This window comes from Thyridium curvatum, assembly GCF_004353045.1.
Source record: "Thyridium curvatum strain D216 chromosome Unknown NODE_65_length_251728_cov_83.732616, whole genome shotgun sequence".
Taxonomy (NCBI): domain Eukaryota; kingdom Fungi; phylum Ascomycota; class Sordariomycetes; order Thyridiales; family Thyridiaceae; genus Thyridium; species Thyridium curvatum.
Window position 1 is genome coordinate 145,259 of NW_022156820.1, and position 24,718 is coordinate 169,976.

General features: G+C 58.3%; 8 protein-coding genes across 8 annotated transcripts; 3 read left to right on the forward strand and 5 right to left on the reverse strand.

Moving 5' to 3' along the window:
- On the forward strand, positions 1 to 3,441 carry E0L32_009202 (uncharacterized protein; the record flags this gene model as incomplete). Its single annotated transcript, XM_031144141.1, has 7 exons — positions 1 to 68; positions 228 to 390; positions 458 to 625; positions 703 to 2,331; positions 2,409 to 2,673; positions 2,741 to 2,862; positions 2,932 to 3,441. The coding sequence occupies 7 exons, from the start codon at positions 1 to 3 to the stop codon at positions 3,439 to 3,441; spliced, it is 2,925 nt and encodes a 974-aa protein (XP_030991312.1).
- A 108-nt stretch (positions 3,442 to 3,549) lies between these two features.
- On the reverse strand, positions 3,550 to 4,467 carry E0L32_009203 (uncharacterized protein; the record flags this gene model as incomplete). The annotated part of the gene is made up of 1 exon (XM_031144142.1): positions 3,550 to 4,467. The coding sequence occupies one exon, from the start codon at positions 4,465 to 4,467 to the stop codon at positions 3,550 to 3,552; it is 918 nt and encodes a 305-aa protein (XP_030991313.1).
- Positions 4,468 to 5,107: 640 nt separating this feature from the next.
- Positions 5,108 to 6,779, forward strand: E0L32_009204 (uncharacterized protein; the record flags this gene model as incomplete). The annotated part of the gene is made up of 2 exons (XM_031144143.1): positions 5,108 to 6,106; positions 6,189 to 6,779. 2 exons carry the CDS (start codon positions 5,108 to 5,110, stop codon positions 6,777 to 6,779), a joined length of 1,590 nt encoding a protein of 529 aa, XP_030991314.1.
- Positions 6,780 to 8,210: 1,431 nt separating this feature from the next.
- On the reverse strand, positions 8,211 to 9,490 carry E0L32_009205 (uncharacterized protein; the record flags this gene model as incomplete). The annotated part of the gene is made up of 7 exons (XM_031144145.1): positions 8,211 to 8,247; positions 8,312 to 8,783; positions 8,846 to 8,902; positions 8,968 to 9,060; positions 9,147 to 9,279; positions 9,358 to 9,393; positions 9,461 to 9,490. 7 exons carry the CDS (start codon positions 9,488 to 9,490, stop codon positions 8,211 to 8,213), a joined length of 858 nt encoding a protein of 285 aa, XP_030991315.1.
- Positions 9,491 to 12,343: 2,853 nt separating this feature from the next.
- On the reverse strand, positions 12,344 to 14,202 carry E0L32_009206 (uncharacterized protein; the record flags this gene model as incomplete). The annotated part of the gene is made up of 5 exons (XM_031144146.1): positions 12,344 to 12,961; positions 13,031 to 13,735; positions 13,836 to 13,915; positions 13,978 to 14,042; positions 14,144 to 14,202. The coding sequence occupies 5 exons, from the start codon at positions 14,200 to 14,202 to the stop codon at positions 12,344 to 12,346; spliced, it is 1,527 nt and encodes a 508-aa protein (XP_030991316.1).
- Positions 14,203 to 14,959: 757 nt separating this feature from the next.
- On the reverse strand, positions 14,960 to 17,581 carry E0L32_009207 (uncharacterized protein; the record flags this gene model as incomplete). The annotated part of the gene is made up of 1 exon (XM_031144147.1): positions 14,960 to 17,581. The coding sequence occupies one exon, from the start codon at positions 17,579 to 17,581 to the stop codon at positions 14,960 to 14,962; it is 2,622 nt and encodes an 873-aa protein (XP_030991317.1).
- A 611-nt stretch (positions 17,582 to 18,192) lies between these two features.
- E0L32_009208 (uncharacterized protein) lies at positions 18,193 to 18,573 on the forward strand (the record flags this gene model as incomplete). The annotated part of the gene is made up of 1 exon (XM_031144148.1): positions 18,193 to 18,573. One exon carries the CDS (start codon positions 18,193 to 18,195, stop codon positions 18,571 to 18,573), a length of 381 nt encoding a protein of 126 aa, XP_030991318.1.
- A 1,798-nt stretch (positions 18,574 to 20,371) lies between these two features.
- E0L32_009209 (uncharacterized protein) lies at positions 20,372 to 22,363 on the reverse strand (the record flags this gene model as incomplete). The annotated part of the gene is made up of 8 exons (XM_031144149.1): positions 20,372 to 20,659; positions 20,730 to 21,175; positions 21,258 to 21,327; positions 21,390 to 21,542; positions 21,604 to 21,697; positions 21,762 to 21,769; positions 21,888 to 21,940; positions 22,006 to 22,363. The coding sequence occupies 8 exons, from the start codon at positions 22,361 to 22,363 to the stop codon at positions 20,372 to 20,374; spliced, it is 1,470 nt and encodes a 489-aa protein (XP_030991319.1).
- Between the last annotated feature and the right edge of the window lie 2,355 nt (positions 22,364 to 24,718).

The window sequence follows — 24,718 nt, forward strand, 5'->3', positions numbered from 1 at the left end:
ATGGACCCCAGCATTCAGAGAGCCCTGAATGACAAGCTCTATGACAAGCGCAAAGTTGGAGCTCTCGAGTAGGTGTCACACTCCTTTTCTCCTGTTTCCGGCCTGCTTCCCCACCCTTCCGCGGCACATATCGGCTGCAGCCTCACCGTGTCTTGGTACTCTGGGGATGCCTCAGATTTACCACCGCAGCCCAAGTTCCGACCCGAGTTCTGACGGTGTGCTGGTAGGCTCGAGAGGGTCATTCGTGAGTTGGTCGTGACCAAAGACTACTCGAGGGTCCAGGCCATCCTCGATCAGCTGTGCAATGAGTATGCCTATGCTGTCCACCAGCCTCACGCCCGTAATGGAGGCCTGATCGGCCTCGCCGCCGCCGCCATTGCACTTGGCTCGGTAGGTCTGCTCCTCTACCGTGCGAGAGAGAGCCCAGGCGCTCACCACGTTTCCCGCCATTCTATAGGAGCTGCCCAAGTACCTGGAAGTGATTGTGCCTCCCGTGCTTGCCTGCTTTACGGACCAAGACGCGCGGGTGCGGTACTATGCCTGCGAGGCCATGTACAATATCGCCAAGGTGGCCAAGGGCGAGATCCTCATCTACTTCAACCACATATTCGACGCTCTTTGCAAGGTGAGCATGCTGCATGGCCCACTCGACGTGCGCTCTCTCCCCGGAATGATAGCTAACACTGCTCTCCGCGTCGCCAGCTTGGCGCTGACTCGGAACTCTCAGTCAAGAATGGTGCCGAGCTGCTGGACCGTCTTATCAAGGACATAGTCTCCGAGTCCGCAGCCACCTATGTCTCCGTGCTCGAAGTACCGCCCGAGTTTGAAGGTGACGACAAGGAGGCACCAGAAGAATCCGTCGACCTGCCGACTGCCTTCTCCCTGAAGAGGTTCATCCCGCTGCTCAAGGAGCGCATATTTGTGCTGAACCCCTTCACCAGGACGTTCCTGGTCGGCTGGATTGTTCTTCTAGACTCAATCCCCGATCTCGAGCTGGTCACCTTTCTGCCGGAATTCCTTGGGGGCCTGCTCAAATTCCTCAGTGACCCGAACCGGGATGTGCATGTAGCTACCCAGGGATGCCTAGATAAGTTTCTCAATGAGATCAAACGCATCTCTCGCGTGAAGAAAGGGATAGCAGAGAGCAAGAAATCCAAGGGGCTGGGGGATGGCAAGCGGAAGCGCGTCGACTCGTTCGACAGCGGTAGCGCACAGCCTGCCCTTGACGATGGCGATGACGTCGGCTCGGCGACAGTCAATGAGGATGATGAGTCCAGCAGCGAAGATGACTGGGTCCCCGGCCAAGACGTGCACATCAACTACCGCGCCATCTTGGAGATCTTGACGGCGACGCTCGACTCGCCCTTAGGTGCGTGGATCGTCGAACCCGAGACCGGTGACTTTGCTGTATTGACCAACCTTGCCACACTAGAAGAAGACGGGCTGCTAGAGTCGCTGCGGTGGATCGTCGAATTCCTCGACATATGCCCAGAAGAAGTATTGCCATTCACCCCCAAGATCCTGGCCCATCTGCTGCCGGCCATGGCTAGCGGGGTAGAGTCTATCCGCCAGGATGCCGCCAGGGTCAACACGTCGCTTATGGACTACGTCGTCTCGCTGTCGGACGAGGCGGAGGCGCCCTTGTCCCGCCTTCCCTCGCGAACGCTGGCACCGCCGCTGGCCGAGCGCGCCGAGGGTCAGACGAGCGCGCGGGCCTCCCTCGCCAGCTCGAGGGACCTCGAAATACGGAGTCCCACTCCCTCTGGACAGACGCGGAATGCAGCGACGGCGACACCCACACCGGCGTCTTCGATCCACCCCCAACCCGATCTCGACTATGCCGCGGCGGTCAACTCGCTGACACTCCTCTTCCTCAACGATCACGAAGCTACCAGGGTCGCTGCTCTGACGTGGCTCATCATGCTGCACCGCAAGGCGCCGCGAAAGGTCCTGGCATTCAACGACGGAACGTTCCCGGCCCTTCTCAAGACCTTGTCCGATCCGGCAGAGGCCGTCGTCACCAAAGACCTGCAGCTCCTGTCGCAGATCTCTAGGGACAGCGAGGACGACTACTTTAGCAACTTTATGGTCAACCTCCTCCAGCTCTTCTCGACGGACCGCAAGTTGCTCGAGACGCGCGGCAACCTCATCATCCGGCAGTTGTGCGTCAGCCTCAGTGCAGAACGCATCTATCGGACCCTGGCAGACTGTATAGAAAAGGAGGAGGATGTCGAGTTTGCCAGCATCATGGTGCAGAACCTCAACAATAACCTAATCACGGCGCCCGAGCTGGCCGAGCTGCGCAAGAGGCTGCGGAATCTGGAGACAAAGGTATGTATGCATAGACTCTACTACGTCGGGAGCCAGGTTGGGCGTTTGCCCCGATATTGACAGAGAGTGCTTTGTAGGAAGGACAGGCTTTCTTCGTAGCCCTGTTTCGCTCGTGGTGTTACAATGCTGTCGCCACCTTCTCGTTATGCCTGCTTGCTCAGGCCTACGAACAGGCATATAACCTGTTGCAAATCTTGTGCGTATGCACCTGGAAAGGGGCTGACACGAGGGCTTTCGTCACTGACTACGAGTTCTTCTCTAGTGCCGACCTCGAAATGACGGTCAATATTCTCATCCAGATCGACAAGCTGGTGCAGCTGCTCGAGTCGCCCGTCTTCACATGTACTTTTTCGCCCTGTCTCCTCTGACATAGCGCCCAAGCCTGTCGTGATGCTAACGAGTAGACTAGATCTCCGCCTCCAGCTCCTGGAGCCCGAGAGGTATCCCTATCTATACAAATGCCTCTACGGTCTCTTGATGCTGCTCCCGCAGTCGTCTGCCTTTGCCGCTCTCAAGAACCGCCTCAACAGCGTAAGCTCGATAGGCTATCTACACAGCGTGCCCCGAATGTATGTTCCCCATGCCACAAACACATCTCAGTCTCACTCTAGGCAAAGCTCTGTCGTCGAGGCGATCCACTCGATCCAGTCTCTACAGCAGCAGCAAACAGCCGCCGCCGCAAGCACCCCCCGCACATCCAAGTTCAGCATAGACACTCACACTCTGCCTCTCAGCAACTCGGCAACGCCCAGCGGCTCGAGCTACGACAGACCCACCAGGCTCAAGGGCCGTGAGGACAGCATCATCCGGTGGAACGAGCTGCTAGAGAAGTTCCGCAGCGTACAGGACCGTGCGCGAAGGGCACAGCGGCTAGGAGGCGACCTCGACGACGCGCCATCCCTGGGCCTCGGTGAGCTCCGACTCAGCGATTCGATCGAGTTTCGAGGGCCGAAGGAAGCAGCCAGGCCGCCGGCTGGGCCGCCAGTACCTTCCAAGGATCCGCCCTCCGCCGCTACCACCCCGGCGAAACCGCGCTCGGGATTGGGGAGGCAGTTCGGTCGACTGGGAGGGGCCGTGTCGGGGAGGGGTAAGCGAGGGCAACAACCCTAGGGGGTTTTCTTTCGAAACATGTACGCTAGACACTGCTTGGACAGCGGACGACGGCTGTGCTGATAGTCACAGAGTAGTAGAGCAATCCTTGGTATATAAAAGTAAATTTCACCGTCTTGGTTTCCGCGGCGTCTCCCGTTCAACCAGGCCCTCGAAGACAGCATCGCGACGCTCGGTGATGCTCCGGAGTTCGGCACGCAGCGCCTCGAGCTCGCGCCGCGCCTGGTCCGGGTCGGGAGGCAGGCCTTGGAAGGACCTGATCTGGGCGACCAAGTCCTTCTTCTGCGCCAGCAGGTCCAGGTACGCCTCCTCCTCGAGGCGGACCTGCTGGATGGTCGGGCTGGGCATGCCCACGGAGTGGGCCAGTGCCAGAGCACGGTCTCGCAGGTCGGGCAGCTTGGACACTGCGGCCTTGATTTGGCGCTGCAGCTCGAGGTTCTGTTTGGCCATGTGGGCCGGGGGCCGGTATGCCTCCGTCTGCACCTCGCGCAGGAGCACCTCTGCCTGGGCCAGCTCGGCTTCGACGTGGCGCTGGAGCAAGCCCACGCGCGCGCTCATCTGCTCCAGCCCGTAGATTTGTGCCTGGAGGTCGACCAATTCGGCCCCGAGGGCCGCGGGGTCAGGGTAGGCGGCGCCGAGCTGGACGGCCGTGGCGGCGAGGGCGTCGAGGGCGGCCGCGCCTTCGCGGGGGAGGTGCGCTTCGAGAGCGGCCAGGACCTCGTCCTGCAGGGTGCCTTGCTGCTCCTGTCGTCCGTCGCGGTGGTCCCGCAGCTCCTGGAGGGCGAGGGCGTCGGCGCGGGCCACGAGGTCGCGCTGCTCGTCGGCGGACTCGTTGAGGGAGGCGAGGGCGAGCAGGGCGCGGAGGGTGTCGGGGTTGCGCTCGAAGCTGGGGACGTGGGAGCGCCCGTGGGCCGAGAGGCGCGACTGCAGCCACGAGTCGACGTAGTTCCAGTCCTTGGCGGTCGAGGCGGCGGCCCGGGCGACGGAGGGCGAGAAGATGGCGGAGGAAGGGGGAATATGCGCCATTGTGACGACGACGATGATGCTGTTGTTGCGGTGGAGGTGCTGTTTTGGTGCTGGGCAAACCTAGCTATTCCATCCAATGTTGACCGCGGTGGATGGATGCCTCACCTTAGCAATAGCAACCTCGAAGTCTTTCAGAGGAAAACAGTGGGGTTCACCTGCAGCGTTAGGGATCGATGGTGGATGGATCCATGTTTCCAGGGGTGGTTCCTTAGCGGCATTAGTGGGATGGAGTTAGTGACGTGGGGGGTGGGCAGCGTGGGACCCAAAAATAATGCCAGGTGGTCAATGTGTCAATCAATGCCCGGCGTGCGTCCAAGAGGCCAATTTACAAGTATATCAACCACCGTCAAAAGAAGAGGACAACTTTCTCGACTCGGCGCTCACTCGGCCGGCAGCACAAGGATAAGACCCAGACGCCAACCCAGCACCACATGGTGATGCTCGATCTCTCTCCCCCTTCTGCATCCCAGTCCTCGGCTCTGCCTCTCGCTCTGAATCATTTGCTTCGTCTTTCTTGCTGAGCCCGTCGAGACCTTTGCAGGTCCCCCCGATTTCTACAGCAGAAGAGACGCACCCTCTCCCACCCTCCTCGTCCTATTCCGACATCCTAGACTGGTAGTCGGCCTTGCAATCCCTCAGCATGCTTATCCGCCTCTCCACGGTGGCCCTGGCCGCCAGCTTTCTGACGGCCTGCCCGTCCACCCTCGTCGCCGCTCTGTCCTCCCACGACATTCCCGCCGATACCCCCGTCTCCGCCCTCCTCGCCTCGGCCCAGGGCCACCTGTCCAAGGGCGAGACGAACGATGCTCTCGTCTACTACGACGCCGCCATCGCCCGCGACCCGTCCAACTACCTCACCTTCTTCAAGCGCGCCACCACCTACCTCTCCCTCGGCCGCATGTCCCAGGCCGTCGACGATTTCGAAAAGGTCCTGGCCATCAAGCCCGGGTTCGAGGGCGCCCACGTGCAACTCGGCCGCATCAAGCAGCGGACCGCCGACTGGGAGGGCGCCAGAACCCAGTTCCTCGCCGCAGGCAAGACGCCCGCGTCCAAGGAGCTGCAGGAGCTGCAGGAGGCCCAGGGCGCCGCCACCCTGGCAGAGGAGGCAGAGAGGGCCGGCAAGTGGGAAGAGTGCGCCAGCCATGCCGACGTCGCCATCTCGGTCGCCAACCGCGCAGTGTCGCTGCGCGAGATCCGATCGCATTGCCGTTTCGAGCAGGGGAGCCTTGAGCAAGGGATGAGCGATCTCCAGCACATCCTGAGCATGCGACCGGGCGACACAACGCCGCACGTCAAGATCTCGGCCATGCAGTTCTACGCGCTCGGCGATCTCGACAAGGGCATGGCCCAGATCCGCAAGTGCCTGCACTCCGACCCGGACTCCAAGGTGTGCAAGAAGCTGTTGCGGCAGGAGAAGGCCGTCGACAAGGCGCTGGCCAGGGCCGTCAAGGCCTTTGAGAAGAAGCAATATATGAGCGGAGTCAAGCACCTGGTGCCGTCTGGCGAGGACGAGGAGGGCCTGATCAAGGAGGTCAAGGACCAGGTGCGGGCGCTGCGGGAGGACAAGACGATACCGCCCGCAGCGACTGATTCGCTCGTAGTGAGGCTCGTGAGCATGGCCTGCGAGGCCTACTATGAGGTGTGCATTTTCTCTCGCCCCGTTTTCTTTTCTGCTTGACTTGCCGCACGGGACTCGCTGACAGCTCCGTGCTCTGTAACAGACCAACAGCCGCAAGGCCAAGACGTACTGCGACGAGGCTCTCTCCCTGGACGAGAACGCCTTCTACGGCCTCCTCCACAAGCACAAGACGCAGCTCGCGGCCGAGCTCTTTGAGGAGGCCGTGCGCACGCTGCAGAAGGCCATCGACGCGCACCCGGACAAGCAGGACGTGGCCAACCCGCTGATGCACGAGGCGCAGGTCAAGCTCAAGCGCTCCAAGACCAAGGACTACTACAAGGTGCTGGGCGTGGCGCACGACGCCGACGAGCGCCAGATCAAGGCGGCCTACCGCCGCATGTCCAAGCAGCACCACCCGGACAAGGCGGCCAAGCAGGGCCTGTCCAAGGAGGACGCCGAGAAGAAGATGGCCGGCATCAACGAGGCGTACGAGGTGCTCAGCAACCCGGAGCTGCGGGCGCGCTTCGACGCCGGCGACGACCCCAACTCGCACGAGGGGCAGCAGGGCGGCGGTGGCAACCCCTTCCAGCAGGGCGGCTTCCAGCACCCCTTCATGTTCCAGCAGGGCGGCCAGCAGTTCAAGTTCCAGTACGGGTCCGGCGGCTTCCCGGGCGGCTTCGGCTTTGGCGGCTAAGAGGAGGCCGAGATGCGGGCCGGGTCTGGCGGTTCTGTTTGTTCTTACTGTTTGTTCATTTTCTACATAGACATGACAAGGGAGGAGCTAGGGAGAACACAAAAGAGCGAAGTCTCCCTACCGGGCCAAGGGCGAAAAAGCAGCCCAGCAGGGCCCGTCCACGGGCACCCTTTGAACCTAATACGGATCCGTTTTTGTCTCTGTGTTTTTGCGGGGAGTTTATGGTGTTCATTGCCTTGTAATATACATACACACGCCCCGGTCCCTACCTCAGCACCAGCGGGTTGAGAAATAGCTAGCTAGCTTCAGAGATGGATACTATCTCATGTTGAATGACGAGGGAACGGTCCCAATTTCCACCGTTGTATGTCTGGATCCGTTTACGTGATGCAACGATGCAAGTGCAGGCCCAGTATCTGGAAACAATTCGATCGCTCCGTTCTCGAGGATGTGTATGGCCTTGCGACGACGCACTTGATAGTTTCATCAAATTGATGGAGCTGCTCGAGAGTAAACAGTCGTCTGGGAAACCGAGGGGCAAAGTAGGGCGCCTGGGGAACGATTCGAATACAGCTAGGAGGGAGGGAGACCAAGGATGGCTGTCATCAAAGCGCCTGAGGGAACAAAAGTCACACCACCAAAGACAGCTGGAGAGGCAGCGACAGTGCCTGCCCGGTTTGTAGAAAGACACAAGCAATCAACGCCGTTCATTGTTCCGTTTCCGACCCCTTTTTTTCTCTTTTATCTTGCGCATCTAACCCGCCGCGGTCCGTTCCCCGTGCCATGCGATACGATACGCTTCAGGGGGGGGAAATAAAGAAGGAGCTCAGAAAGTAGAAAGAGACCAGGGGAGTATCTCGCTCCAGATACCGCCGCCGAGATAGTCTGTTTCCCTCTCCTTGTTGCTGGTTTGTCCAGTGACATATTATGTACAGGTTATTGAGGTTTTAGTCTACTACAAGATGTCGAATGTGAAAAGTGGAAGATAGGAAGTATGAGGGAATGGAGAGCGACAGCCACCGGAACGTCAATGTGGGGATACGTCGTGCTTGCAAGGCGCCATCCTGCACCGACTGCGTTGTCGAAAGCCACTCTGTGTGCTGCAGAGACGATGGCGACGAGCAATCTGGCAGAATTCGGAGATACGGGGTATCGCGCAACGTATCCTAGAATGACACATGACTTGGACGTGGAGGAAGATGATGACATCATTGGGAAGTCCAAGTGGCCCAGGGTTCGAAGCTGCTGATAACCGACAAAGGCTTCTTCAACCAAGGCTCAGAGGTCAATCGAGGGTCGCTACTCTTCCTCAAAGGAATTTTGGTGGTACAGTTGTAGAGAGGTGAGAGGCAGATCCGGCGTGGACCAAGGTGCTGTCACCCTTGAGCGAGGAAAATCGCCCCTTGGTGCAAGAACTGGCCAGAGGGCTGCTCACTGGGAGTTGTCGTTCTGGCGGATAAAGTAGGCCCTATACCTATTGTCAGCAAGCACGAACATAGTGCCCGGGGTCATGAAGGTTTGACAAGGCATACTTTGAGGCCTCGTACGCTGACCAACAGATGGCCGTGCTCGGCATAGTCGTGACGACTCGGGGCCGCACGCCCTTGAAGAAACCCTTGAATCCTTCTCTCGCAAAGAGCAGCCGGCAGCCAGCCATGAAACCGTTCACATTCCTCAGCTCGGCATCGTGCGCAGAGCCTCTTGTCTGCAGCATGGTCTTGATCACATCCATGGGCGTCGTGAGAGCAGCGGCGAAGCCGCCGGCGACAGCGCCAGCCAGGCAGTGGGTCACAGGGTCGTACTTCTTGGTCGGGTTCATAGTCGTCGATATCGATTCGTATGCGAGGAACTGGAGAGCCGTGAAGGGGACGGTCATGGACAGGGTGGTCGGGTAGGAGACGTAGAAGGCAGACATGCCCTCGTTGCGGTAGACGTATTTTGCGCAGTCAAACATGGACTTGTACATGGCACCGGAGCCCTTGATCTGCATGCGCTGCTTGATGACTAGACGATTGGGTCAGCGGCGGGCGGGCCCCAGCAAGAAGCGAGGGGCGGCCATGGCTCACCGTCAAAGGGGTTCATGAGGGCATCGCTAGCAATGGTGGCGGCGGCGCCACTGGTCGCTACAGACATGGTCAGCACAGAGGTCCCGCTGGGGGGATCGGCACCGTCCGTCGTGGTGACCAACCTGCAGCCAGTGGGTGGTGCTCTCCTGCCTTGTTGCCGCCCATCAAGTGCTTGACGGCTTCATAGGTAGCGAAGTAGACGGCATGGGCCGGGCCTGTGGTCCCGCGTTAGTTCTCCGCTCCGCGGGCCAGGAGCAGACAGTCGCCTCCAGGAGGGGAGAGGCTGGGAAGGGTTACTGACCAGCTCCGACCACAACACTGGACATGCCACGCCATAAGCTCATGAAGCCCTCATGCGTGGCTATCCGGTAGGTGCCCTGTATCATGCCATTGTAGACGGCGGACGGGGTGGGGTTGATGATCTGCATGCGCGTCTGCCGAGGAGAGCAAGGAGAGCCGTGCCGTCAGCCAGGGAGCGCCACATCGGAAGGCACTGGGAGGTTGCAACACACCTTGATTGCATCAATCGGGTACATGACAGTATGCTCCTGTGCGGGGGGGTGAGGCAGTCAGAATCGCGGCAATCAAAAGCGGCCAAGGATATCGGGTACGAACGGCAATGCCAGCAAAGGCGCCGGCGGCCATGTTCTGGATCAGCGAGAAATTGGGCGGGAGGGATTCATAGCTGCGACAGGGTTTGCGGGTTAGACATTTGGCTTCGCCTCGTGGGGGGGGGGGGGGGAATGAGAGCCAGAGCAAGGAAAGAAAAGAGACGCACTCGTAGTCCTCGACTGGCTCGGCATTTGGCTGGGCCATCTGGGCCACAGCTTCGGATGCTCCGCCGAAGGGCTTGCTTTGAAGAGCCAGGGTGACGATGGTAGACGCCTCGTCGCACCGAGGCCAAATGGCGGGCTTTGGGAGCTCAACAAAGTGGGAGGGACGAGAGCTCGCAGCCGGGGCTTCTGAGGCGCGCACACGGGGTCAGAGCTCGTGAGGGTGCGCGGCGAGCAGTGTGCGTCTTGGGGCGGAGCTCTTTTCGCCGGGTCTGCCAGACAAGATGGCCGTCGTCGTCGTCGTCGTCGTCGTCGTCGTCGTCGCGGTCGTGAGCCGGAGGAGGTCGAGAAGAGCGAGAGAGGAGGAGTTGTGGGTGTGAGTGTGGTGGTTCTGCGGGTCTGCCGTTTGGCGGCGGTGGCTCCAATCGTCAGGAACTCCGAGGAGGCAGAAAAAAAAATGCGGCTGGCTGTGACCAGCTGGCTGCTGCTATCGGAGAAAGCTAAGATTGATTGCCGCGAAACCGCCAGCCGAGATGTCTCTTCTCTCCCGTCTTGCGCGCGCGACGTCCCCAAGGTAATCCAGAAAAAGAAGAAGGTCAAAGGAAAACAGCAGTTGGCCTTGATCTTCTTTTGCTCTTTTTCCTTTCCTTTTTGCTCTCTGGCCTACGGGTCAATTGGCAAGGGCACAGGGGGGGCCGGCAGCAAGCCAAAGCACCGAAGAGACGAGGGTCGAGGATGGCTGTTGGCGATCGGTTCAACAACCGTAATGGTTTTTCTTCCTTTCCACGGACTCGACTGTGTATGCAATGGGCGCGCAATGAAGAGGATGAGAAGGAAGAAGAGGAGAAGGGAGATAGAGTAAGAATAGCGAATGCTCTCTTCTAAGCAGCATGCATGCAATTCGCACACGGTTACGGCATATACACTCCGTGAAAGGCCAAGGTATGTATTCGAGGGTACATGTAGGTTATGAATCACCGCGAACTCGGAGCATAGGCGGGCCCCATTCATCTCCCATCCACCCAACCCAGTCCAACCCCAAACCGAGCTGGACCCTGGTACAATGGACAGAAAAGAAAGAAAGAAAAAACTGTTACGTACCTACCTAGGTATCCCATGGATGTCCTTCCTACCCCCCCTGTGCCCTGTGGACACGCTTCCACTTCAATGCTTGCTTGCTTCCCTTATCAGATCCGAAGGCCGGCCGGCCGGTGCACATGATATCTCCGTCCTCGCCCATCAATCATCTCTCCAAACAACCAGTTCAGCTATCACAGCCATGAGCCATCCTGTGCACACAATGACCAGTCCAGCACCGTGTATTACTGCCGGCATGTACAAACATCTGACACACCCCCATTCCTACATCCCGACGCATGCCTGAATGTGCATCCGGCCATCCGCGCGCGCGCACGCACAGCACAATACCATCGGGCAATGCCCAGCCAAGTCCTTCTTTGCCAGGGACTCCCAGGGGGGAAATGAGGCTTGATGTTACCCCATCAAAATCTATTTATTTTTTTTCTTGATCAGAGTTGATGGGTGATGGGTTACCCGCCCGTGCATTTCCGCTCAACTTTGATACACATGTCCAAGTGCTTGGCCTCAGGGCCGAGAAAGTGGACTGTCCCGTATCCTACATACCCAGGCCTGAAACCACCATGGCTGTCTTGCCGACCAGAATAGAAATAGTAGGTAGTTCTATCCACTGAAAATGGACCCTGTTGCCACGGAGCTTGGTAGCTTTTCAACCTTGATAATTGGCCCTAATGGGTTGTCTGGCCTGGGTCTGAGTGATGCACCGAGGGAATGATCACCCTGAGTGTCGACGACAAAATTCCAGTCATCAGAGAGAAGAGTCCACCCGCCGGCCTCGCTTGGCGTTGAGCACTGGACGGGTGACAAGGGCGCGCCGAGACAGGTGGACAATTTGCCGCGGACAACTCTGGCAGACCGACCATATGATGGATCCTTCTCCCCTCTAGCTCCGCTCGGAGATACGGCAGATCGATCTCACCAGCTGGCTTATTAGCGCCACGACGTGTGGAGGATATCTCTACCAGCACACTGCTGTATACCGAGTTAGGTACGTACAGTATGCATCACGGACAGCCAAGGTCTGCCTGCTCCAGCAGCCACACCTAGGCACACGATGACTGGACCCATGATGGAGTGGCGACAAGGCACATCCAGTGCAAAGCAAACAGAGGGGCCATTCACAAGCCATCTATCAATCCATCACGCAACGAGTCTCGGGGCAGAAGCATCGGTTGAGTGCCAACTGCCTGTATTATTACAAAGGGGCCTTTCCTCAGCCAAGCCCGCAATCCTAGAATACTGTCTCCTCCGGCTTTCTGCAGCTCTATGTCATCCTCTGCTTCCTTCCTCTTCGGTTCTGTGAAGCTGCCACATCACAGCCCTATCAATCGTAACAACGGCGTCTTCTTGATCCTTGGGTCGGTCCAAGAGACGGGGATAGCCCAGGCCGGCCCCCAGAGTCCGAACTCCCCGTCTAATAATCGCCGCGCGTCTATGTGTCGTCCCCAGCCCACGGTTCGTGTGTTTTATGTGTGCGTGCGTGCGTGCGTGTGTGTATCTGGTGTGCAAAAGTACAAGACAAAAGAGACGCTATCCACCGCCCCCCCCTTCGTGCAGAAAACAATACAGCCGGGATCAATGCCGCCCATCGTAGGCTACCCCCTTCACTACCGCGTACATCCCGTGCTTAGTAGTGGATCGCCTTGGCGTAGGTGGCCATAGCAGCCTCCTTGAAGGCCTCGGCGAGCGTGGGGTGCGCGTGGCAGGTCCGGGCAATGTCCTCGCTTGACGCGCCGTACTCGAGCGCCAGCGTGGCCTCCGCAATCATCTCGCCCGCGTTGGGGCCGACGATGTGGACGCCCAGCAGCCTGTCCGTCTCGGGATCGGCCAGCATCTTGACCATGCCCTCGGTGTCCAGGTTGGTCTTGGCGCGTGAGTTGGCGCTGAAGGGGAACGTGCCGACCCGGTACTTGATGTTGTCCTTCTTGAGGTCCTGCTCGCTCTGGCCCACCCAGGCCACCTCGGGGTGCGTGTACATGACCGAGGGGATGGCGGCGTAGTTGACGTGGCCGTAGCCCTTCTTCAGGTACTCAATGGCGGCAACGGCCTCCTCCTCGGCCTTGTGAGCGAGCATGGGACCAAAGGTCACGTCGCCGATGCAGCGGATATGGGGCTTGTTGGTGCGGTACTCCGAGTCGATGACGACGCGTCCACGCTCGTCAACGTCGACACCAATCTTGTCGAGGCCGAGACCAGCAGTGTAGGGTCGGCGGCCAATGGCCACAAGGACAACGTCGGCGTCGATCTAGAGAGAGGTGGTAGTGGGTCAGCATCAAGAAGCTCGCGGATCCGACGCAGCGGCGGCGCGACTTACCGTCTCCTCCTTGCCACCCTTGGCGGCATCGAGCTGAAGCTTGATCTTATCGCCGCTGGTGTCGCCGCTGACGACCTTGGTGCCCAGCTTGAAGTTGATACCCTGCTTCTTCAGGATCTTTTGCGACATCTTGGAGATCTCGGTGTCCATGCCGGGACCACCGATCTGGTCAAGGAACTCGACGACGGTAACCTTGGCGCCCAGCCGGGACCAGACGGAGCCCATCTCGAGGCCAATGATGCCGCCGCCAATGACGACCATGGACTCGGGGACCTTTTGCAGAGACAGAGCGCCGGTGCTGGTGATGACGCGCTTCTCGTCGATCTCCAGGCCGGGGAAGGGGGTAGCCTCGGAGCCGGTAGCAATGATGATGTTCTTGCCAACGACGCTGGTCTCGCCGCCGTCGTTGAGCTCGACATTGACCGTGTGCTCGTCGGCGAAGGTGCCGGTGCCCTTGATGTACTCGACGCCGTTCTTCTTGAACAGGAACTCAATGCCCTTGGTCAGGCCAGTGACCGACGTGTCCTTGGCCTTCATGAGCTGAGCGAGGTTCAGCTTGACGTCGCCGACCTCGATGCCACGAGGCTTGGTGTCGTGCAGGATCTGGTGATAGATGTGCGAGTTGTTGAGGAGGGATTTGGAAGGGATGCAGCCGACGTTGAGGCAGGTACCGCCGAGGGCGCCGCGCTTCTCGATACAGGCAACCTGATGACGGAATACATTGTCAGCGTCTCACGTCGAGGATCATGGCAGCAGCCTGCGGGTGCGTCTTGTTTCATGTTCTTCCTTGGCTTCTTCTTCTTACCTTCATGCCCTCCTGGCCGGCCTTGATGGCAGCGACGTAGCCCGCAACGCCGCCACCGATGATGACCAAGTCCTTCTCCTCTACATCGGGCAACATTGTCAGTCGTTTTCGACATTTGGAGCTTCGGCAGAAAAAAACCAACCTGCTTGAGAAGCGTATGTGCGTCTCCATTGTGCAATTGAGGTCGGGGCGAGAACCTTGGGCAGCCTGTGGGCGCGGGTGCAATGGTCAGCCGGGACGTTGAGCTATTTGCCGAAACGAGCCAAACACCAGAAGCGGCTGGGTCTCGAGCAGCAGGGACAACGTACGTGCTTTGCCGGAAGGCAGATCGGACGGCAGTCCGGGATATGGAGGCTGTGGACAGCATCGTGAAGGGATGGAAGTCGAGTCTTTGCGGATTGAGCGCAAGGAAGAGAGAGTAGGGGAGTGGATTAGGAGAGAGTGGAAGGGAGGGAGGGAAAGAATGGAGTGTGAAGTCGCATCGAGCTTGGTTCAAAATTTCCCCAAAAGCATGGATCAACAAGCGGACGGGATTTTCTTTTGGGGGAGGGGGGGGGGGTCCTTGACTGTTGACTGCCCTGTATTGTACAGTACGTACAGACCTGGAGCTAGAGCTGTTCTGATTTGGGGCCACTAAAGAGTCCACTGGGCCACTCTTGACGACACTGATTGAGGCCAGGTGCAAAAAAAAAACAGCGACTCTGTCCGGGTCCGCTCGGGCCCCTCCACCAATAGGAACCCTCACGGCTCGCAGTCTCACCTCCGTTTTGGGGTCCCAACGCGCTTGGCCCGGTGACGCCCGCACAAAGGCGACAATAGCCGTCCGGTCTGCCATCGTCGTGGTGCTTCGGCTTGCATCTAGGTACGGAGCGATTATTGCACATCACATGGGGACGGATGAATAATTATGGACGGACAAGCGCCGTCCGCCACTCGTTCCTGGGGGGAGGGTGGCATCAATATCTCCTACTGCTTCCCTTCTGTTGTACAATTTCAAAGCTCGATTTGGAATACCCATCCAGCTACGCTTTAGCTGGAGACGTCAGATGATCCACGACAGGAGCTCGGTGCGGGTCAAGTTGACAAAACAGATAGTACCGGTCGCTGCATTGGCGCGGCATAACCTAGCCCTCCTCAGCTGCGGCCGCACCGGCATCCTCAAGTGCCTTCTCGGCCACGTCGCATAGCTTGCTCAGTTTCTTCGCCTGCCCTCTGCCCTTCAAGGCATCTGATTTCCTGACCACCTTCCGTAGAAAATATTGCAAGCCCCGGATCAAGGACGGGTCCGCGGCTCCCTTGAACAGGCCCGACACAGCCGCCTCCTGCCTGCCTTTCTGTCTCTCCGCTTCCTCCAGCACAGTGACCAGCATGATCTCCACCATCGACCGGGTCTTGGGCTGGAGGTACGGCAGGTTTAACGGCTTCAAAACAGCCAAGCTCGCGGCTCCCATCGCCATCAGCGAGCCAAACATCTTGGCGATGTTGACCAGCCTGCGCAGGTCCATTGCCTCGTCGTCTTCCTGGTCGTCTGCCTCTTCGCCGAAGAAGGGCTCGCCGAGCCGCTTGAACAGCTTCCAGAGACTGTCTTGAAACGCCCACTGCACCTTGCGGTCCGAGCACATCTGTCTCGCGATGAGAGTATAGTATGCGTTGTAGTGCTGCTCCGACCCGACACATTGTATCAGGACGTTGGGGATCTCCCTCTTGTCATACTTGTTCAGCCTCAGCCTCTGTAGTCGGTGAAAGGCATCCTCGTAGTCCGCGGCCGAGAGCAGCGTCACAAAAATGGCGCGGCGCACCTCGGTATTCATTCCCTGTTCTCGGGCCAGTTGCTCAAGCTCCGAAACGTCTGGCACCGTTTCGCCCCAGGCCCCCAATATGTCCTCGTCTTCCTCGTCCTCGGCCTGCTGCGCCCTCGTCTTGGAGGGTGCCTCGCCTCGTACCAGCGGCTCCTTGCTTGATCCAGCCCAGCTCGCGCCCACAAGCCACCACTTGCCCTTCTTATCGGAGTCCTCGATATCCTTGAGACCCATACGGAGAGGCTCCGTGGACTCGAGTTTCCTTGTGTTGAGTGACCCGAGCAACTTCTTCATCCTAGTGACATGCTCCGACACGACCGCAGACGCACTGGCGCCGGCCTTGATCTTGTTGTTCTTCAAATCGTTGATGGTGTCGATCATGAACTTGGTTCTGACCGACATGTTGCTCTCGCCGACCTGGGCGATTGCCGGCCGGATCAACGCGACAATGTCTTTGAGCGCTAGCGGATCGTCCTGTCGTAGCTGGGGCCCGGACATGCGGATCACCCTCAGCAACAACTCGGCGTTGAGCTCTGTGAGCTTGGAGACCAGCAGGCGGATGTAGTCAAATATGAGATTGGCGCCCACCATCTTCAGGCTGTACAGCTCGGTAATGAAGGTGATGAGATTGGAGCTTTCCTTGGATGCTCCCGTCTGGTCGGCCGCCTGTTCTGCTGCTCGCTCGTACTGTGACTTGAACTGCTCCACCGTCTTCTGTACCAGGTGCGCGCCAAAGTCGGTGCCCATGACCTTGTAGACTGCCGTCGCAAACCCTGCGAGCAAGATCAGCAGGGTGTCTGGCAGGCTCGTGGGCTCCGCGATCTGCACTAGGAGCACGTCGACAAGGCTGTCTGTGACGTGCTGGCGAGGGTTGGACCGGTAGAGCTTCTCGACATCGTTTAGGATAGCCACCATGTTGGACTCTGTGAGACGGTTGACCAGGCCCTGCACCTGTTTGCGTATCCTCGACACCAGCTCTTGGTCTGATGCTGGTTCCTGGCGGCGGGACGGCGGGACATATTTTGCGGTCGTTGCCGTCGTCGGGGCGACGTATGGGTTTTCCCGTTTCCTCGGCTGTTGCTGCACGTCCTCCGCATCGCTTTCCAGGCCAGAAGAGCCAGGGTCGTCGTCGCCGTCAGTCCTGTCATCGTCGAGATCCTCGCCCAGGATATCTGCATCGTCGAGGCCTTGGTCGGATCCAAGATCGATGTCCTCGCTCCACTCGGCATCATCGTCGCTGTCGGCCTCGAGATGATCGAGCTCGTCCATCACAGCGTCATCCACATCCTCGTCTTCTTCATACAGTCCTTTCCTTTGTGCGGAAGCTTTTCTCCGCTTCTGGGCGAGCCACTCATCGGCTTCTGCCTTTCGCTTCTTCTTCTCGTGTGAGGCCTCGTCGGCCTCTTCAGTGCCGCCCAGGAGCTCGTCTAAGCCATCCTCACGGAAAGACTTGGGAAGCGTTTTCCTCTTCTTCAGCCCAAGTTTCCGTTCCAGCTCCGCAATCTCCTCGTCGTCAGCCGCAAGCCTTTCCCGCACGGCCTTGGAGATCTTGGGAGCGGAAGCCTCGGCCGTCTCTTCCAGATCAGAGTCTGTCTCTGACGAGCCAAAGCCTTCAAAGTCTTCATGGAGGTCTTTTGAAACAGACTGGGGCGCCGTGCGCGGTTTCTCTGCGCGTGGGTTCCCAGGCTCCTGACGACTCTGCACAGGTGCCTTGCCGCCCTTGCGGGTGGTGTGGTCCGCCTGTCGCCGATAACGATGTAGGTCCCGACTGGCCTGCCGAGGGGCGGCAGGCTGGTGTCCCTTTTTACCCGACCTCTCCTCCTTGCGGCGTTCCTTTCTGGACGGCCGCCGAGCCCTGCCCTTGCCCTTGTTCTCCGCAGGCGCTTCGAGGCCGAGGTGCTTGAGAAAGCCGGCGGACAACGAAGGGCCTTCTCTGCTGGTAGACATGATGGTCAGGGTCCTCAGAGAGCAAGATGTCTCCTTTTCAGCCCGTGTAGACTTGACATGGATATCGCATGTTCGGTTTGCAACAGCACCTAATCCTCGCGGCCCATGAACGCAGTGGCGTTTTACATATGTAGACTACTTGGATGGCATGGCGGCGATAAGACCGAGCGCCAAAATTTACAAAAAAAAAAGTTGCAGATCAAGAAAATCCACCCGCGGGAGCAGCGAGTGGGTCGCCTAGAACAGCAGTTGATAGATCTGTTCCTCCACCCCACTCTAAATTCAACGTCAGTCAAGTTGCGGGGGGTCCATACACACACGTCTCTTTCTTGACGGTACACTCTTCGCTTCGCTTCGCTTCGCTACCCTCACGCACGAGACCGAAGGCGACGGCACCTATACGAGGGATCGCTTTTCCAGTGTGGATGCTCGGTCGGCGGCAGTAGAAGTCACAGTCACGGCAGAATGAGTCGGCTCAGCAACGACGAGGTATGCCGTTCCTTTCCTCTTGTCTCGTCCCATCTATTCCAGCAGCTAATCCAACCGCGCCCAATATCTTCAGTTCTTCACTCGGCTCGGCGAGCTCTTCGAGGCGCGTAAGGGCAAAGACCATGGTTCTATCTACCTGTCTCAAAAGCGAAGTAGGTCGTCCCTCTGTCGCTACAATCCTCTCTTCCTTCTCGCTCACATCATCCCCAGTCTCTTCAGACGCTTCCTCCTCCGCATCACCGGCCGTCGATGCTGCCGGCAGCGACCTCAACCCCGCTAACCCGTTACCCATCCTCATCCGTGCCACCAATGGCAAGTCCCGAGAAAATCGCGCGCGCAAGATCAAACTGTCAACACTGGTCGAGCCCGACGCTCTCGACACCTTCTACGCTCGATATGCCGAGCTATGCAAGAACGGAATGACGGCGCTTAAGCCGCGAGACCGCAGCAAGAAGAAGGCCAAGGCGAGGAGCAAAAAGAAGGGCGCCGCCGCCACGTCGTGATAGGACGGCCGAAGGCGAGAGGGTTGATTGCGCATCCCGAGCACGCCACCAAATGTGGATGTGGTCAGGCAAGGAGGACGGTTTGAAAGAGATATCAGTGTTAGGTTTAGATACCCTCAACAAGGTTAGCATACGGACGGAGCACCGTTTACACCGATAATTAGGGTTCCACTCACAGGCGATGTGCTTGAAAACGCTAGCTAGATGTTCTCGGAGGATAGGAAATGCCAGCTAGAAAGCTCACTCCCCTCCTATCTGCCCCTGTCTCCCATCTACCATCTCCATGACCCCAACCCTCCTGGCCCGTCCACATTCTCCACATTCCCCTGCTTCCGGCGTCCTCGGGCTGCCCACATACACGCGCAGGCTCTCTGGGCATGGGCATGCCCCCGGCAGCTTGACGCCATCGCAGCAGCTGCCCAGCTTCTTGTACGCCACCCATTGCCTGCCGCAAGGGCACTGGAAGTAGTGGATTTCGCACATCCTGCCTCGCCCACGAGCCGCGAATGCTTGCACCCGGGAGGAGGGAGGCTTGGAGGTGGCAGGAGGTGCGGATGATCAATCGACTCAGACACTGTCACCCTTTCCGAAGCGACGATGTTGGTAATTCTGGTACACTCAGGAACCTACTCGATCGTGTCGTTGCTGTGGCCCGCCTCAGAGGCCGAGACCCATTGACTTGGACTAGGTACAAACGACAATGTTTTGACGCTGATCACGTCCCATGCGATATGATCGTGGTAGGTCAATGAACCGGGATACGACGCATTCAGGGTGCATGGGCCTGCCCAAGACAGATATATGTATGAACCCTCCATATCGATGACGAGTCACCCGACTCGCCTAGTCACCAACATTCTTGTTTGGAGGAACTGAATGATTGGGTTCGTTGCACAACAAACATACACGCACAAATAGAGCCCAGCGGAAACTGCGTCCCTACGTCAGGGAGATGTTGCCTTTCGTAAAGTCGTCAAACTGTCGGGTATCATACATCGCGTCGATTCCCATCTAGCTCCCAAAGAGCAAACACAATCCCTAGTCACTCAGACTACGTTTGCAAGCTGGCGAGCCTACAGCCAGGGAGCTCAACTGTTCCGTGTCTAGTGACAAGGGGTATGCCAAACCGTGATCGGCTGCTCGGATGCCGTGCCTGACAAATCACCACAAATCCTACATCTGACGTGTCATCCGTCCTTGTCGCGTGACTCTAGCATCGCCTATGCCGGAGAATCAGATCCTATTCGAATACAATCTAGATAGTTCCACCATCTCCCGTAGATTTTTTTCTCTGTCGTTTGAGCGTCGGCCAGCGTGACGACTCCCGTATGGGGTTTTTGGCTGGAAGCTGATCGCGAGAGAAACGGAACGGCGGCAAGAAAAACCGTGATCTCTCGATATTTCCCGATGTTGCCGACAACTACCCCTTCTCTCATTATGCATCAAGCACTGGGCCCTCGTCCGACAGAGGAGCCGCCTGTGCTTTGGCGTTCCTCCAAAGCCGATACCCCAACCTGTTGTTGTTGTTTTTTGAAACCCAAGGAAACCGTAAAGGACGAAGAGGAAGAATAAAAGTCAAGATCACCGCGAAAGAAAAACAACGTGAAAGGCAACGAACGATTGAGGGCCAAGAGACCAGAGCTGCATCGTACATTGCCCAGTCGACACCTGCAATCGTCCAACAACCCCGGTCGGCCGTGTGATAATGGAAACAAGTGCGAGACACGACCACTTCATGTCTCAATTGTGTTCTGTGCGCAAATCAATTGGCTCGTTTCTCGGGCACAGACGAAGCCGTTCACATGATTTGGTCCTGGGTCAGGCCGCCATGAGGGTCGGTATCCATACTGTCGCCGCCGCCACCAGGAGTAGCATATTTGACGAAGCTGAGGCCGAGAGGTCGTCCACCGTACTGGTAGCCCTGGAACTTGGCAATGGCAGTGTCGGCAGTCTCTGCAGAGTCGAAACGAACCACGCCCGAGCCCCTGGATCGACCGCTTGGCTCATACTGAATCTCGGCCTGCTCGACCTTGCCGATCGTGCCAAAGAGCTCGACAAGATCCTCGTTCGAAGTGGACCAAGGCAGCTGCGAGGAAGTTAGATATTGGGCGTTCTGGGTTGCTCATCTCGTGGCGGGCAAGGGAGGGTACACTTACGTTGCGCACATAGATGATCTCGCTTCTATCGGTGCCCGAGGTGGCATAATCCGTGAACGGGTTGGGAGGAACAGAGGCACCAGCGTTATGGCCAGCGTCAAAGCCACCACCACCACCAGGAGCGCCTCCACCTGAAAAGCCTCCTCGGCCGCCATAGCCTCCAAAACCGCCGCGTCCCCCAAAGCCTCCTCGGCCGCCATAGCCCATGCCGAAGCCGCCGCGGCCGCCACCGAAGCCGCCACGGCCACCGTAGCCACCACCCATGCCGGCACCGGCGAATCGGTCCTCACGGACCTCGAGGAGGCGGCCCTGCCACTCGTAGCCGTTGAATTGCTGGATCGCGTTGCGCGCATCGTCGGGGCTCTCAAAGACCACGATGCCGGATCCTTTGGGCCTGCCGTCAGGGCCGAGGTGAACATCAGCACGAGCGACGCCGGCAGTGCGAGCTGCGTTGTTACCGTCAGTGATCAGCAAGATACTCAGATATGCGAGGACATGGCAAAAGGGATCGGGCAATCAGTCTCTTACCGGCGCCACGGAACAGGTCCTTCAGGTCCTGCCAACCAACCGTAAAGGGGAGCTGGGCGGCGAATGTCAGCTTCAAAATCAAGCACGAGAACAGTCCTGTGTCAGCACAGAAGGTTGGCCGGGGTGACAAACATTCGCTACGTAGATCTGGCGTCCTCCGCCACCCATGCCTCCGGCATTGTAGCCGCCGCCGTAGCCGCCGGGACCACCCATGGGCCCTCCGTAGCCTCCACGGCCGCCGCCGCCACCGGATCCCTGGTTGAATCGGGGTTCGGCTTCCCGGTCCTGTGTCGCGATGCGCGTTCAGCAGTGGGCAAACCCAATCGTACCCGCGCGGTCTGCTTACCTCGCGAACGTAGACCAGTCTGCCCATAAGATTCTGGTTACTGAGCGTGGCCACAGCGTTCTGAGCTTGCTCCCTCGTTGCGTATTCCACAATACTACCACCGCAGCCATATCAGCACGTCTGAACCTGTACGCACAATGCCGTGGTGCGCAACTTACCCGCATCCCTACAAAGATCCGTGGACAACGTCCCAACCCGTCAATCCAACAATTCCATCAAGGGGAGAATAGCCAGGGGTAATGAAGCCACAAAAGAACCAGCCCAGACTACGTGTAGGCGCCCACCTTCGACATTCCATTCGGAAGTAGCAAGACATCGGCAAAGAGAACCTCTCCAGCTGTCACGAATCCGTCAGTTCGCCCAGTCCACCGCAGATAAAAAGGTCGTCGGCCTAAAACCCACCCTGCCTCATAAAGTCCTTGAGATGATGCCATTTGACATCGTACGACAGGTTGCCGACGTAGACGCGGCGGTCTTGTTGGGACGACTCGCGGAGATTGCTCATCATTTGCTCGCGGGCGGCCTGTCGCTCTTCATAAGATCGATGCGGGGCACCGTAACCGGAGGTCGATCCTCCCGACGGAGCTCCTTGGCCACTCATGGGGGACCTGGATCTTCTAGCAGATCTGCGGTAGTCGGCGCTGCGCGAGCGGTTGCTTCGGGGTGAGTATGAACGTCGGCGGCCGGGGCTGCGAGATCGTCCGCGACGAGGAGAGCGAGACCTCTCACGCTGCGCGCTGTTAGAACCCGTCTGCGACATCGATGCGGAATGAATTCGGGTGGAGGATTGCGGTGATGTGTTGGGCTTTTGGATGTGATGGGGGAGGAAGCTCTCCAAGAGCTCGCGCAAGGAAGTGCGAGAGAATGATTCAGCTCGGCGGGATGTAGCGCCTCGAGCCAGGATCTGGTGCGATACCTGTCCCTAGTCCAGGCGCTGGCCAAATCTTTCGCGTTGCCGAACCAGAGCTAATGAGGCATAGCGTCCGAAGACAGCCAGATTGTCTTGGCTAAGCTCCCAGACTTGATAGTACGGGTATGGAGCAATTGGGCTCCACTATAGCAAAGCCTAGGGAGTGGCACCCTGATGGCATCCCAGGAGATCGTGGACAGCACTGCCCGGGCTGCCGTTATGGGCGAGAGGACGAGGCCAGATGACGTGCAGAGAATCGACGAAGGAAAACAAGAGGATGTAGTAAGTCAACTTACTGGGCGGTAGGTATCACCTGAGTCAGCTGTAAGATTCGATCAGTGTTAGAGAGCCGCTCAACGATAGCCAACAATGCGAGCAAGAAGAACTGAGGACAAAGGTTGAAGGTGGGAGAAGGACGGAGGCGATGGAGGGCGAGAGAAAAAGCATGGGATGGAAAAGAACCAGGGGAAAATGGAAATGGGGAGGTGTCAGGTAGTCTTGCGAGTGTTGCATGTACGGAGAGGCAGTTGGGAAGACAGTTGGGGGAACCGGTAGCAGGTGGAGCAAGACGGAACTCAGGCGCAGGAAGGGGGGAAGTAAAGAGGGGTCGACGGGAGAGAGAAGTGCGTGAGTGACCAGACAATCAGAGTGCAGCAATGTACCTCGTCAGGCAGTCAGGCAACGTTTGACGGGCAGGCTGGTAGGGCACAAAAGTATTGCAACAGACAATTTTGCCAACGGTGGTGAAAGGAAACGGCTGTGAAGCAGGTGATTGGAGAAGACGAGGATCAATGTACGAGGCGTGCGGGACGCTGGTACCTTGGGATGGAGAACAGGGAGGGGGAACGACCGTCGCCAGCGAGCGAGATACAGAAGGCGGTCACTCATCGCCAATGGCTGGCTGTCATGGTCCAGGCAGCCCTGGAGGTAGGTAGGTAGAGGGGGGGTGCAGTGTCTCGGATTGGGAGAAGGGGGTACGTGTTGCTGTGTATGTGTACTGGTGTCGCCTTCTCTGCAGGTGCACATAGCCCTGGAGGTAGAGACGGGGAAACAGGGCGACGGGATAGAGAGTGAGTTCGGGTGCGGTATTTCCAGCGAAACAAGGCAGCAAAACGAATGCAGCAAAGGAAAGAGAGGGACCTTTTTTTCCTTGGGAGGAGGTGATGGCCTTGCTGATGGATTCCGAGAGACGTTGAGAGACACGGAAGCTCGGGAGACGAGGCTTGGTAGGAGACACACACGTGTGATGAGAAGGGAAGAAGGAGGAAAGGGAGAAGAGACAGGACGGGCAGCGAGCGAGGGCTGGTATGTAAGAAACTCACCCATGACTGTATAGGGATCGATTTTTTTTTTTCGTCAACTTAGCCGCTTGATACAAATCTCGGCGAAGATGGGATTGGGTGGAGGTTGGCTTTCTTCGGAGGGACAGATGGAGGTGCGAGGCGCTGCCAGGCTGGGCTGGGGCAGCAATCGAAGGCACGCGCGTGGAGATGGACGCGGGTGGTGGTGACCGAGAGGAGAAAGAAGATTGGGCTAGAGATGCCTGGGTTAGGGGGGTCCAACGACAATTGGACGAGGAGAGAGACAGACGGGCTGCACAAGCAGTTGCAGTAGCAGACACAAGACGCAGTTGGACGCAGACTCTGCCCCAGTTGCTCGAGGTGTGTGGTAGTGGGAATGCAGACCGGTTGCGAAGGGACGCCAGCGACGGGCCCGAGGAGAGAGACTTTTTGGCAAGAAGCGTATCAGCCGGGTTAGCTTGAAGTCTGGTTGGTACGTTTGGCAGGTGGTATGGTAGCTGGAGGTACTTTGCTTGCTGGAGGAGTGGAGGTGAAATGCATGTGTTGACTGGGGGGGAGGGGGGGAGGCACTGGAGGGGGCGTGAGGGGAGGAGGGAGGACCAGCCCATTGCCTTTTGGGATTGCGTACCTTGTCTGGCTGGGAGGTTCCGAGGAGCAGAGCGGTACCTAAGGTAAAGTACTGGGTAAGAATGGTGGTGGTGCTGGTGGCCGTGTCGTCGTCGTCGAGGTAGGGGAGGGAATTGTGTGTTGGGAGGGATCAGTTGAGAGACGGTGACTGTCTGATGGATGGATGGGTGGGTGATTGGACGACCCTGCCCTGCGAGATAGAGAGGAAGAGCTCAAGAGATAGAACGCGCAGGGACCAACAAAGATACCTACGGATACTAGGTAAGGTAGGTAGGTA